This window comes from Lactuca virosa, chromosome 6 (assembly GCF_052849685.1).
Source record: "Lactuca virosa cultivar CGN04683 chromosome 6, Lactuca_virosa_CGN04683_v6, whole genome shotgun sequence".
Lineage (NCBI taxonomy): Eukaryota > Viridiplantae > Streptophyta > Magnoliopsida > Asterales > Asteraceae > Lactuca > Lactuca virosa.
The window spans coordinates 76,851,019-76,864,539 of record NC_136431.1 but is presented as its reverse complement, the minus strand read 5'-3'; the positions used below and the strand labels follow the sequence as shown (position 1 = coordinate 76,864,539).

Sequence of the window (13,521 nt, the reverse complement as noted above, 5' to 3'; positions counted from 1 at the left end):
TCGATTCAAGCTCCTTTATGAATCACGATTCTCATGATGTCAATCTTTGATCAAATTTATTCTTTATTTAATTGATTTTTGTTTTCCAATTGAATCACTTTCATCTTGAAAATCATCTAGCGATTCGTGGATTTATCCAGACTTATCATTGAACTGAGATTGTCGATTTCATCATAAATATGAATTAATTTCAAATAATCGATGAATCTGTTGATGTTATTTGTATATCACAAATTTCTCATGAATCGATGATATAAGCAATTTATATCTATCGATTATCAATTATCATTCCTAAGTGGTTCGTATTTGTTGAACTTGGTGATCTTGATATGACGAATCATAATTGGAAAGATCTTTGAGTTTGTATTTCGGAAAGCAAATGTCATCAGGATCGATTGTAATGGAAAAGTGACTTCGCAATAGAAGTGTCGATCTGAACGAAGATAAAAGGAATGAACCTGCGAATGATGAATATTGCATCGGAATCGGATTCGCTTTGGGTGTACCTGGAACGAATTTGGGTTCGCGTGATTATGCTTGGAACGAAAGAGGGGAGAACAGAAAGCGAACCTGTGATTCGGTTTGGCTAAGGTTTCGCTTTTGTCATGAAATTGGATTTCGGACCGAACATGGTTTCGTTTTTGTATCAACGATCTTGGACCGAACTTGGTTTCGGTTGCTTGTGCTCGAACCGAATGAACAAATCGTGGTGGTATCGTTCCTTCTTTTATCAGTCGCATATATTGGGGATGAAGATGACTAATGTTACATTTTTGGTCCTTGTAACTCCAACGAATTGGCACTTTTGGTCCCTGTTGTTTTCACAGTTTGGTATTTTTGGACCATGTCCAGTTTTTGTTTCAATTAAAGGGGGAAATTGATGCAGAATTACCATTCCAGCCCCTGTCTTTCAGCGAGTGACAGTTTCTGCCCAATATTCAGAAAATTTTGCAAATTTGAGGGCCGGTGAACAGTTTTGGATTTTTTTTAACGCACATATTTTTTCGTGAACAAAAAAATAAAGATTCCATCAAGTCTTGGCCGTTCGGAAAGTCGTTTTTCGTGATAACGACAAATTTTCACGACTTTTTCGGATTTTATACTTCATTGTGTATATCATTTTGTCACGGGGGAGCACGATAATTTTTATCCATTCAAGATCATTTTCATGACCATTAGAAGGCTTTATAATCACGTTTTCGATTATAAATCGGGGGAGAATTTGGTATGGCCATTCGAAATTGCATTTGTGACTTTTCAAAGTTGAAGATTTTTGATAAAGCTTGTGGTAGAATTATGAAGGTAGCTTTTACAGTAGAAGTTCTTCATCGAGCTCATCTAAGGACTTGTTATATCTCCGACTTCTGGTATTTTCTTGATCAAGTGGCATTACGAATCTTAAAGTTTGGGTTGTTACATGATATTTTTTGATGGCTTATATCATTAGCTTATTTGAAGATCATTGTGACTTGGAGGGGGAGCTCTTCAAAGACAAGAACTGATTCGGTTTCTTTGTTCTGAAATGGGTTTTTATGGCGGGTTTGGTTTTCATGAAGTTTTTTTGGGATTACATTCGAAAATGAAGTTTAAAGACATTACTTCAGTGCTTGATTTATATATCCTAGAGCCCGTGTTTGAAGACTATTGAAGAATTAAGATTCGTGGATTGCTTCATCTATTCCTCGTTGCAAGATCTTTTTATTTGCTAGATGCTTGTTTTGGAAGTTAAAGCATTGTCATCCATTCCATACTTTGAGGGGGAGAGTGTAGGGTTTCAAAGCACTCCATGGATGATGGCAATGGGCCCCTTGATGAAGTGTAGGTTAAAAGCCCAAGACTTGTCTTTTCCTTATAAATAGTCATGTATTATTCACAATTAGGGTTAAGAGTGAGGCAAAATGTAGCCGCCACATTGTGAGATTTCTTGTAGAGTTAGATTCTTATTTCTTAAGTGTAATTTGTTCCTCATAATTCAATAAATCGAGTGATCATTCGACCTAATCTTCATATTTGTGTTTGTTCTTATTTTCCGCATCTTGTTCATCAAATCTCAATTAGGGTTTTAATCCTAACAAATATTCTACTCTTATCTCTGAAAAGTGGGTAGAAGACCATTCTACCCTTCCCTGACCTCTTTCACTCATTTTGACCAAGCCCTAAAGTCAACAAAAGTCAACTCCAGTCAACGGTCCAACTTTGACCAGACTCGTCGAGTGCACTCGGGAGACTCGTCGAGTCCAGTCGATTCATGGCAACCCCGACAAGCTCCAACTCGACAAGCTAACCCCTAACTCGACGGGTCACCATCTGACTCAGTTCATCGGGACAAAACCCTAACCGGCTCTTCGAGTCGGCTCATCAACTCGGCGAGTCCGTTCGGTCTCAACTTGTATTCAGGTGATTTCCAGGCAGAAAACTCTCTCACACCCTAGATCTAAGCTCTCAAGGCCTGAATATCACGTAAAGCCTCGAGCTTTACGTTCATGCATAGCACTAAGGGCTAAAAATGCCAAGAACAAGCTTGAGAAGAAGTCTCTCATTCAAAGGGCTAACATGGCTGAATAAAGCAGGGGACTTTCGACTCTAGGGACCTCACAAGGTCCAGATCTGATGTCTATTTCTATGAAGGTGCTCAAAACCTTCAAGGTCCCCAAAATAAGATGGAAATGGAGCCCTAACTCTAAAACCATGAGATCTAGCCATACAAGAGAGAAAGATATGAACTTTATACCTCGAAGTCATGCTCCGTAAATAACTCTGGATGCTGCTCCTGCATCTATGACTCCGGCTCCCAAGTCAAATCGGACCCTCTCCGATGTTGCCACTGGACCTGAACCAGGGGCACTTCCTTGTTCCTCAAAACTTTCACCTTTCGACCCAAGATCGCGATCGGCCTCTCGATGTAATTCAGGCTCGCATCCACCTGAATGTCCTCTAATGGTACCACTGCCGTCTTATCAGCCACACACTTCCACAACTGGGACACATGGAAGGTGTTATGGATCTGACTCAACTCCGCAGGTTGCTCCAACTGGTATGCTACCTTACCCACTCTGGCGGTCACTCTGAACGGACCGATATATCGAGGCCCCAACTTGCCCCGCTTCCTGAACCGGATTACCCCTTTCCATGGAGAAACTTTCAGGAGCACAAAATCTCCTACTTGAAACTCAAGCTCAGATCGTCGTCTATCCGCGTAACTCTTCTGATGACTCTGCACCGTCAGTAACCTCTGTCTGACCTGCTGAACCTGCTCGGTCGTCTTCAGCACTATCTCAGTGCTGCCCATAACTCTCTGCCCCACCTCTCCCCAACAGATGGGAGTGTGACACTTTCTCCTATACAGGAGCTCAAAGGGAGGCATACCAATGCTCGAGTGATGGCTGTTGATGTAAGAAAACTCAGCCAAGGGTAGGTATGTGTCCTAACTCCTACCGAAGTCCATAACACATGCTCGAAGAATGTCCTCGAGCGTCTGAATCGTTCGCTCGCCCGCTCTGTCTGTCTGTCTGTGGGTGGTAGGCAGTAGTAAAATGCAATCGCGTTCCCAACTCCTCATGGAACTTCTTCCAGAATCTGGAAGTAAAACACACATCCCGATCCGACACTATGGACGTCGGCACTCCATGCCGAGCTACCACCTCTCGCACATAAATCTCTGTCGGCCTCTCAGCAGAAGAGCTCTCACTAATAGCAAGGAAATGAGCACTCTTCGTCAACTGATCCACAATCAACCAGATTGCGTCAACTCCACGCGCCGTTAGCGGTAATTTGGTGATAAAGTCCATCGAGATCTGCTCCCACTTCCACTGGGGAATCTCCAAAGGCTGCAACGGACCATGTGGATGTTGGTGCTACGCCTTAACCCGGCGGCATGTCAAGCACCTCTCGACCACCCAAGCAACATCCCTCTTCATACAGGGCCACCAATAATCTTTCTTCATATCCAAATACATCTTAGTGGCCCCGGGATGGATCGAAAATCTTGACCTATGCGCTTCCTCCATCAGAGTGCTACGAGCTCCGCCCGTATAAGGTACCCAAACCCGACCTCGAAAGGTCATAAGTCCTCGGCTATCCATCACAAACTCGGATACTTGCCCAATCACCCGCTCCCTCTTCCGGTTCTCCGGTCTCACGGCCTCCGCTTAGGCCTCTCGAATGATATCCAATATCGGAGTCATCACTGTCATCCTCATGCATATGTCCCGAATCGAGGCACTCTCCGCCTTGTGACTCAGGGCATCGGCTACCACGTTAGCCTTGCCCGGGTGATACAGAATCTCACAGTCATAATCTTTTACCACGTCCAACCACCTCCTCTGGCGCATATTCAGGTTGGGCTGATCCATCAGATACTTCAAGCTCTTGTGGGCCTTGTATATGGTACACCGAACCCCGTACAAGTAATGGCGCCATATGTTGAGGGTGAGTACCACTGCCCCAACTCTAAATCGTGGTTGGGATACCTCGTCTCATGAGGCTTCAGCTGCCTCAATGCATATACTATCACGTGCCCTCTCTACATAAGCACTGCACCTAACCCCGATATGGATGCATCGCAGTAAACCACAAAGTCCTCCATTCCCTCAGGGAGAGCTAACACTGGAGCTTCGCACAATCTCTGGCGAAGAGTCTCAAACGAGGTCTGCTGCTCGGGACCCCAAACAAAAGCAACGCCCTACCGGGTCAAATTGGTGAGAGGAACAACAATCTTGGAGAAATCTCTGATAAACCTCCGGTAGTAGCCGGCCAACCCCAGAAAACTCCTGATCTCGGTGGGGGATCCCGGCACCTCCCAACTCATAACTGCCTCAATCTTGGCCGGGTCGACCAAAATCCCATTCTGATTAACGAGGTGCCCCAAGAACTGGACCTCCCGTAACCAGAAATCACACTTGGAGAATTTGGCATAAAGCCTCTCCGATCTCAATACTCCGAGGACCTCTCTCAAATGCTCATCATGTTGCTCTCTAGACCTCGAATACACCAAAATATCGTCGATGAACACGATCAACGAACGATCCAACATAGGCCTGCATACCCGGTTCATGAGATCCATGAACGCTGCTGGTGCATTGGTGAGCCCGAAAGGCATCACTACGAACTCGTAATGCCCATAACGAGTTCTAAATGCTGTCTTCTAAATATCCTCCTCACGAACCCTCATCTGGTGATAACCAGACCTCAGATCGATCTTGGAAAACCAAGATGCACCCTGCAACTGATCGAACAGATCGTCAATCCTCGGGAGTGGATAACGGTTCTTGACCGTCAGCTTGTTCAACTCCCGGTAAACAATGCACATCCGGTGCGAGCCATCCTTTTTCTTGACAAAAAGGATCGGTGCTCCCCACGGTGAACTACTCGGCCGGATAAATCCCTCTCCCAACAGCTCCTGGAGCTGCGAGAATAACTCCTGCATCTCTGGCGGTGCAAGGCGATAGGGCGCCTTGGCGATAGGTACCGCCCCCGAAAGTAAATCAATACGAAACTCCACCTGCCTCTCGGGAGGCACACCCGGTAACTCCTCGGGGAAAACGTCCGGAAACTCGCTAACCACCGGAACCTCAGCGACAACACTCGGTTTCTCCGTAACATCCTGCGTATCTGACACATACGCCAGAAAAGCCATGCAACCATGTTGCAAGCTCTGCCTCGCTCGAGCAGCCGAACAAAATGCTGACCCAAATCGGGTACCCTCGCCGAATACTGTAAGTACTCCCCCACTAGGGTTCCAGATGGTCACCAATTGACGCTCACAGTCGATCATAGCCCCGAATCGACTCAACCAGTCCATGCCCATGATAACACAGACATCCCCCATTGCGATAGGTACCAAATCTACCGGAAACTCGACTCCAAAAATCTCAAGTACACATCCCCGGATCACATCAGTCGCAAAAACAGCATGCTCATCAGCTATGGAGACTCTCAAAGGTCGACTCAACGCCTCACGTCGGATACTGATGTGATGACTAAATGCTAGCGATACGAAGGATCGACTTGCACCTGAGTCAAACAACACCAAAACAGGTACATAACTCACAACAAAAGTACCTAAACATATCACAGATAAGCACCATATATAAACGAAAGAAAAAGCAAAAGATCACATACCAGCCACAACATCGGGTGTTGCGCGGACCTCCTCCGCTGTCAACTGGAAAGCTCTACCGCGAGCCTTCGGTGCCTCGGCCTTCACGGGCCGACTCTCTGTAGCTCGAGTAGAAGAAGGTGCAGATCCCTGCGCTGATCCCTGAAGCAACTGCGGGCACTCGGCCTTCCTATGGCCAGTCTGGTTGCAATGGAAGCAAACCGAAAATCCCTTGGGGAAATCCCTCGCGATATGCCCCTCCTTCCCACACTTGTAACACACACCTGCTCTGCACACCCCATCATGGCTCTTGCCGCACTTCCCACAAGTGCGGCCCTTCTGACCTCCCGATCTCGAATCAGCGGGCTTTTCCCGCTTGGCCGCCGGTTGGGACTGTGTCGGGCGCCTATCCCTCCTCTGAGACTCCGCCTCCTCCCTGACCTGAGTCTCTAGCTCAATCTCCCTCTTCCGAGCATTTTCCTGGAGCTCGGCAAATGTTCGGTATGTCGAGTTCGCCACGAACTCACGAATGTCTCTCCTCAGAATGCTCAGATATCGGCTCATACGTGCCTGCTCAGTAGACACGTGCTCAGGGCAAAACAACGCCCTCTCATGAAACATCCGTGTGATCACAGTCACAGACTCAGTCCCCTGCTTGAGGGACAAGAATTCCTGGGCCAACCGTTCCCTCTCCACTGGGGGAACGTACTCATCTCGAAACATAGCGGTGAACCTCTCCCAAGTCACCGCAGTAAGCTCTGCAGTAGTAAAGTCAGCTGTCACAAACTTCCACCAGTCCTTCGCTCCCAAGCGAAGCTGGTTCAGCGCGAACCATACCCTCAGATGCTCCGGACAAGAACATGTGTAGACGCATCCCTCAATGTCATAGATCCATCTCGTCGCGGCTATTGGATCCCGAGTCCCATCAAAATCTGGTGGCTTCGTGTTGCTGAACTCCCGGTACAGCAACGAGTCACCCCCCTGTAGCCTAGCATCGGCGACGGCTGCGGTGGCTGCAGCAACAGCAGCCTCGGTAAGAGTAGCATATCGCTCGTCAAATGTCTCAATCAGTGTGGTCTTGATAGACCCAAACATCTCTGGTATCTCAGCTCGAATGGCTGCGGCCACCTCCTCGTGAATCAACCTACGAATCTCCTCATCACTGGTACCGTTGGTACCACTGTCTCCTGCGTTGTGGCGCGTAACCACCATGATGCCTCTGAAACACAACATAAAATAATCAGAGACTCGACCGAGATTACTCATACTCGACCAACCGTTCCTACTTGTTCCTTAGCACCCTGAGGGTTCTTACTTGGAATGCTTACCGATCCGATGCTTTTAGTAGTACGGGCCCAATACCACCTTCCACATCGTATCCGTATCCACCCCAAGTCCTCCTCCTAGGATCCCAACTCGCAAGTACTCTATACCATTCTGAACACAACCTACTCTCTAGCAGACTTCTCATAAGCTACTCTCTGCTACCTAAGTGCACTCAAAGCCACTCACAGCAGCAGAAACTCCTAGGCTAAGGCATCACAAATCAGGCCACTCTAGTCCTAACATATGAATTACCTAGCCTACTCTAGCAATGAAAACACATATCATAATATCATAACACGTAACGTAAGGGTATTTTGGGAAATCACCGTTCGGGCGCTGGCTGATTGTACACACTGCTCTTTTCCGCTCGTTCTGGAAATCTTTTACTCTTTTTAGAAAAATTGTTTCATTTTGAAAACTTTCCTCAAATCCTCAGTTTGAGTCCAGATATGCCCGAAGGTGTATCCGAATCCCTCAAACCAAGGCTCTGATACCAACTTGTAACGACAAGATTTTTCAAAACAAAATTTTCAATTTTAAACTCATAAAACACATGTCTCATCATTAATTCTCAAAAACAACCGACAAGTTTTCAATACAATTATTTAAATCCAGTATCCACAATCATAGTTCCATATCAAGAGTGTGTGTACAATCACGTCGGAGCCTTCCCGCGATCCTCGGAAGTACCTGAAACACATAACACATAACACGGTAAGCACGAATGCTTAGTGAGTTCCCCAAAATACCGCATACAACAATTCGCCACTCGAGGCTATACTCTGTAAGACCCTCCGGTTTATGTGTCTCAGCGGGACCCTCCAGTCCCGTAGCTCGTTGGACTCTCTGGTCCGGTCTAGCTCGTTGGACCCTCCGGTCCGGTCTGATTGAGAACCCTCTGGCCTCATAGTTCGTTGGACCCTCCGGTCCGGTCTAAGCAACAAACAATATAGCATACAATACATATCTCACAATCATGCATATCTCAAGCAAGTACATAAGACCCTCTGGTCACACATAATTACCACTCTAGGTAAAATATAGTGAGAAGACTCACCTCGTAAGATAGCTAGTAAAAATCTTGTGCCTGAAATCCTCGGTCTAGCCTCCGCCTATCACAATTAATATTTCTAATTAATATTCTACTCTTATCTCTGAAAAGTGGGTAGACGACCATTCTACCCTTCCCTGACCTCTTTCACTCATTTTGACCAAGCCCTAAAGTCAACAGAAGTCAACTCCAGTCAATGGTCCAACTTTGACCAGACTCATCGAGTGCACTCGGGAGACTCGTCGAGTGCACTCGGGAGACTCGTCGAGTCCAGTCGATTCATGGCAACCCCGGCAAGCTCCAACTCGACGAGCTAACCCCTAACTCGACGGGTCACCATCTGACTCAGTTCATCGGGACAAAACCCTAACCGGCTCGTCGAGTCGGCTCATCAACTCGGCGAGTCCGTTCGGTCTCAACTTGTATTCAGGTGATTTCCAGGCAGAAAACTCTCTCACACCCTAGATCTAAGCTCTCAAGGCCTGAATATCACGTAAAGCCTCGAGCTTTACGTTCATGCATAGCATTAAGGGCTAAAAATGCCAAGAACAAGCTTGAGAAGAAGTCTCTCATTCAAAGGGCTAACATGGCTGAATAAAGCAGGGGACTTTCGACTCTAAGGACCTCACAAGGTCCAGATCTGATGTCTATTTCTATGAAGGTGCTCAAAACCTTCAAGGTCCCCAAAATAAGATGGAAATGGAGCCCTAACTCTAAAACCATGAGATCTAGCCATACAAGAGAGAAAGGTATGAACTTTATACCTTGAATAGAAGCTCCTGGATGTCTAAGTAGCAGATCTAGCAACTTCTTCACAATCCTTGCTTGGAATCCTCTTTCTCCCTACCAACATGCACCAAAGATCTCAAACAATGGCTCAAAACTCTCTCTAAAGCTCAAGGGGGCGATTAGGGTTTCTCTCAGTGAAAGGAAACAGATGGAGAGCCGCAAATGAGGCTATACTTATCCTTATATAGGCCCCAAACCCGGGGATTTAGGGTTTCAACTCACAGCGCCTACTCGGCGAGTCTACATCCGGACTCGTCGAGTAGATCATTAAACCCACGTGGCCATCCCGACTCTACTCGGCGAGTTATAGCGCCAAGTCGTCGAGTAGGTCAATGATCCTCAAAAATAAATACTTAAAATGACATACCTGGGAATCCGGATGTTACACATTATCACTTGTTTCTCTACATGGCTTCCTTAAGATCTTAATGAAATTTGTAACTCATTTTGATTTAGAGTTAAATCAAATAAATGTCAAGTGTTTTTTTAAAAAGGAATTCAAAGATTGGATATGAAAACTCGTGCACTCACCAACGTTATGTTGACTTTCAAAATGCATGTATTCTCAGGTTAATAGGATTGGCGCTTTTTATACCGTCACACTGCTCGGTGTTTCCGCCAAAGGCCGGACAGGGGTGTGACAGAGATAGTATCAGAGCATAGGTTTAGCTATAGCGAATTAGTATTTCCCCAAGAATAGCGACTTAGTATTTCTTTAGGAATTACGACTATAGCTTTGGTCGAATACTCCGATTAAGGTTTGTCCTCAAACCGATAACTAAAACTTTTATACCATAAAATTTCCTACTAATAGATTATGTATTGGAGAGGTGACTAGGCTAGAACTGTCGCATTGGGTTGCTAGATTTCAGAACAACTATATGCCAAAATGGTCCTGCCCACCGACTTATCATACATGGCCGATCCATACATAGTCTAGAAGTATAAAACAAATAATGAACCGTCCACTACTAGAAAAACAGCCTTTTACGACGCGCAATGCGTGTCGTAAAACGATCAGACGACACGCAAATGCGTGTCAAGGAAGGCTCTGTCATAACGAAAGACAACACGCTTTTGTGCGGCGTCTATTTACGAAGCGCATTTACGACACGCAATGCGTATCAAGGAAGGCTCTGTCATAAAGGAAGATGACACGCATTTGCGTGTCATAACCTTACGACGCGCGTTTAGAACACGCATTGCGTATCATTAAAGCCCCTGTTATAAATGAAGATGACACGCATTTGTGTGTCATAAACTTCAACAACCATTTACGATATGCATATATGATGTGCCTTTACGATACTTATTTACGCATAATACAAAAATATAGAAACAAATATATGCCAAAACAATCAATTTCATCCAATAACATCATGTCAAAAAATTGTAATACATTGATATTAAGGGGATCTTATTGTACATTGTTAGTAAGAGGTTTTCCCTAACTATATAACCAAATCAACAGCCCACCTCTGTATTTAAATTTTAAAATAAAATCAAGAGTTATGAATCATAAAACTAAAAGGTAAGCACTTAAAGTTGAAACATTTTATTAATACATACAGTGACAAGATTAACATCAGCCATATTAGCACCCAAGCATTCTCATCTCTGATCTTTTGTTGTTTTGGCTCTAGGATTCTTCATTAACAACTCCATTATCATCAGACTCAGAAGAAATGGTTGAATTAGACTCATTCCCATCTCCTTCAGCGTCTGCAGTTGGTTTAATGATAGTTTAAATGATAAAATATATATCATTCAGTTTGATTTACAGAAAATGTACCAGGTTTGAATAAGGCACCAAGTATGACATGTCATAGTAATAGTCGCCATCACCAAGTTTAGCCTCCATCACCAAGGTGCCTTCATTATTGCAACTTTGACAGTATTTTTATTGGCTTTAAATAAAACTTAACCCAGATTTCAATTTCTACCATAAAAAATATCCAATATCCTGGTACAAAATCAAAATATGTTGAAAACAATTTCAGTCTTTAAAAACCAAAATATCGATCAATCCAAAAGTACTTGACAACTTAATCAAGGTTTCTTCGACTTGCCACTAGTTGCCAATTGAGATTCAGCTTGAAAATATAACAAACTACAAATAAGCATATACTATCAAAAAGATTTATAAAACACCATGTAGATTAAAATTTAAATATTTCCTCCTTTTTCACTGGTTCTTCCTTCTCAGATAAAGTCAACTAAATATGGCAAGGTGATGACATATAGGCTAGAAACATAAACAACATTGTTCCCAATCAATTTTTGTTTTTATATAAAAATAAAAATAAAAAGTAAAAAAACTTAAGGTTGATTCTCCCATGGGCACGGTAAGTTCTCCTTCTTTGTTTTTGTGCTTGGTTGACTTGTATATGAGAAATGAAAAGGGCATCCACATCTAACCCTTTCACCTACAAGGTTAAGGTTTTGTTATTTTTTATTTATTTTTCAAGAAATCACTTAATGAAAGAATAAAAAAGGAAGCAATTACATACCTCAGCATTGCTTTCAGCATTCTTGAGCAAATCCAAAATGAACTTTGCTGACTTGGCAGGCCACCTACCTTGACCATTGGAATGTCTGTTTTTAGCCTGAGTTGTACGACCAACACCCCTACAAAATCGGATGAAGGGAATAGCCTGTTTATGGATCAGAACATCTTCCAAATACCTCTTAGCCTTTATTAAAGGCATTTTCCTGAGAGCATGTGTTGTTTCTCTCGTATTCTGGGAAATTTAAAAAAATAACATTACATGAGAAAGTCAGTTGATGTATTATTACAACACATGAAATAAACAATTAATACCTTGAAGTGACATCTGAGATCTGAACCCCTGGCCTTGCAGGCTGCAATATAGGTAGCAACATTCATGCATGTAAGAACAAAACCATCATTTTCTTTTTAATTGAAAAAAAGAAACAACACCATCTTTTTCTTTTTAATGCAAAAAGAATGAGTCAATGGAGAGGAAAAAGGATTTTCCCCTGACTTTTTTGTTTCCAATCCATCATTTCCTTCAATATTTTTTAAAAATCATTAATATGAAGAAAAAAAAAGTGTTGTTGTTAGTTGTTACTGAGCAAGATGAAGATGATAGTATGTATATGATGAAGGCAACAGGTTTGATAATGATGGGTCAACGGCAATAAATGGCTTGATCAATTAGTGGAGGAATTTGTTTAATTTCGGTTCCAAGCTCCTGCTCAATCCGATACCTGTAGCATTAATAAATAGCCATGAAACCACGGAGTTAGAAAGATAGGGGTAAATCTGGTAATGCTAATTAATATTATCAGGAGGAAGACTTACAGGTTAAATCTGTCTTCAAAGGTTATCAAATTCACAGCCAACCCGAGATGCCCAAACCTTCCGGAACGACCCACTATAATTTAATTATAATCAATCAATCACAGGGTAACACACTTGATACTTCACTCTCTATCAACATTCACACAAAGAATAAACAAGGTTGATAGCAGATAGATGATAGTATAATATGAACCTTTAAACCATCAAGACCATTTGCATCTGCATGTCTACAGTATTAGATAATAGATAATTATGTATTTAGTTGTTTACAATAATCTTGTATTTATCCTATTCCATAGATATAGGAGTATTTGTTGTATTCTCTTATTATAAAAACAATACATGTCACACGTCCTTTGTGTGGTTAATTTAATAAATCTTATATGGTATCAAATAACGTGTCTCACACAACTCCAAATACTGGTAATATGCATGTCACCTTTGGTAATGGTCATAAGCTTCCTGTTTCTCATATTGGTCAATCCATTCTCCCTAATAAACTGTTACTACGCGATGTTTTGGTCATTCCGCATTTAACAAAAAATTCTTTCTATTAGCCAACTTACAAAGGATCAACCGGTGGATGTCTTATTTTCTCAACCATTTTTTACTATTCAGGACAGGGTAAGCAAACAAGTGATAGCACGAGGTCTGTGTGAAGATGGATTATACGTACTCAAGAATGAACCCACAGCTTTGACTGCAGTTGTTGGATCTTCAAGGAAAGCCTCTTTTGAGCTTTGGCATTCTCGTTTAGGACATATTTCTTTTGAAGTTATTTCTAGTTTACATAAGTTGGGTCTTTTATATGTTACTTCTTTGCTTCCAAAACCAGTTATTTGTAAACCTTGTCAACTCTCTAAGGGACAAAGATTATCTTTTGAGCTTAATCCTAAACGATCTTTACATCCATTAGATTTAATTCACAGCGAT

At 43.1% G+C, this 13,521-nt stretch overlaps 1 protein-coding gene across 3 annotated transcripts; it reads right to left on the bottom strand.

The window, feature by feature from the left end:
* Positions 1–10,721: 10,721 nt before the first annotated feature.
* Positions 10,722–12,832, bottom strand: LOC145120482 (large ribosomal subunit protein uL22y-like). 3 transcript variants are annotated; one of them, XR_013714214.1, is made up of 7 exons: positions 12,782–12,832; positions 12,589–12,661; positions 12,356–12,494; positions 12,085–12,125; positions 11,774–12,004; positions 11,056–11,689; positions 10,730–10,985 (listed from the first exon to the last, which is right to left on the bottom strand). XR_013714214.1 is itself a non-coding variant. In XM_079056298.1 (5 exons), the coding sequence occupies exons 1-3, from the start codon at positions 12,148–12,150 to the stop codon at positions 11,537–11,539; spliced, it is 450 nt and encodes a 149-aa protein (XP_078912424.1). In that variant the 5' UTR covers positions 12,151–12,243; the 3' UTR covers positions 10,722–10,741; positions 10,833–10,985; positions 11,056–11,536. The 3 variants fall into 3 exon arrangements, 2 of the variants coding, with proteins under 2 accessions (XP_078912424.1, XP_078912423.1); XM_079056298.1 differs by lacking the exons at positions 12,356–12,494; positions 12,589–12,661; positions 12,782–12,832 and having other exon boundaries at positions 10,722–10,741; positions 10,833–10,985; positions 12,085–12,243; XM_079056297.1 differs by lacking the exons at positions 12,356–12,494; positions 12,589–12,661; positions 12,782–12,832 and having other exon boundaries at positions 12,085–12,243.
* Positions 12,833–13,521: the final 689 nt, after the last annotated feature.

Bases quoted from the DNA above. Each gene is read 5' to 3' on its own strand.
- LOC145120482 (XM_079056298.1), bottom strand. From the start codon at position 12,150: ATGAATGTTGCTACCTATATTGCAGCCTGCAAGGCCAGGGGTTCAGAT. The intron at 12,005-12,084 runs GTATTAATTGTT...TAAATTTCCCAG, and splicing joins ATCTCAGATGTCACTTCAAG to AATACGAGAGAAACAACACA. The intron at 11,690-11,773 runs GTATGTAATTGC...TTAACCTTGTAG, and splicing joins ATGCTGAAAGCAATGCTGAG to GTGAAAGGGTTAGATGTGGA.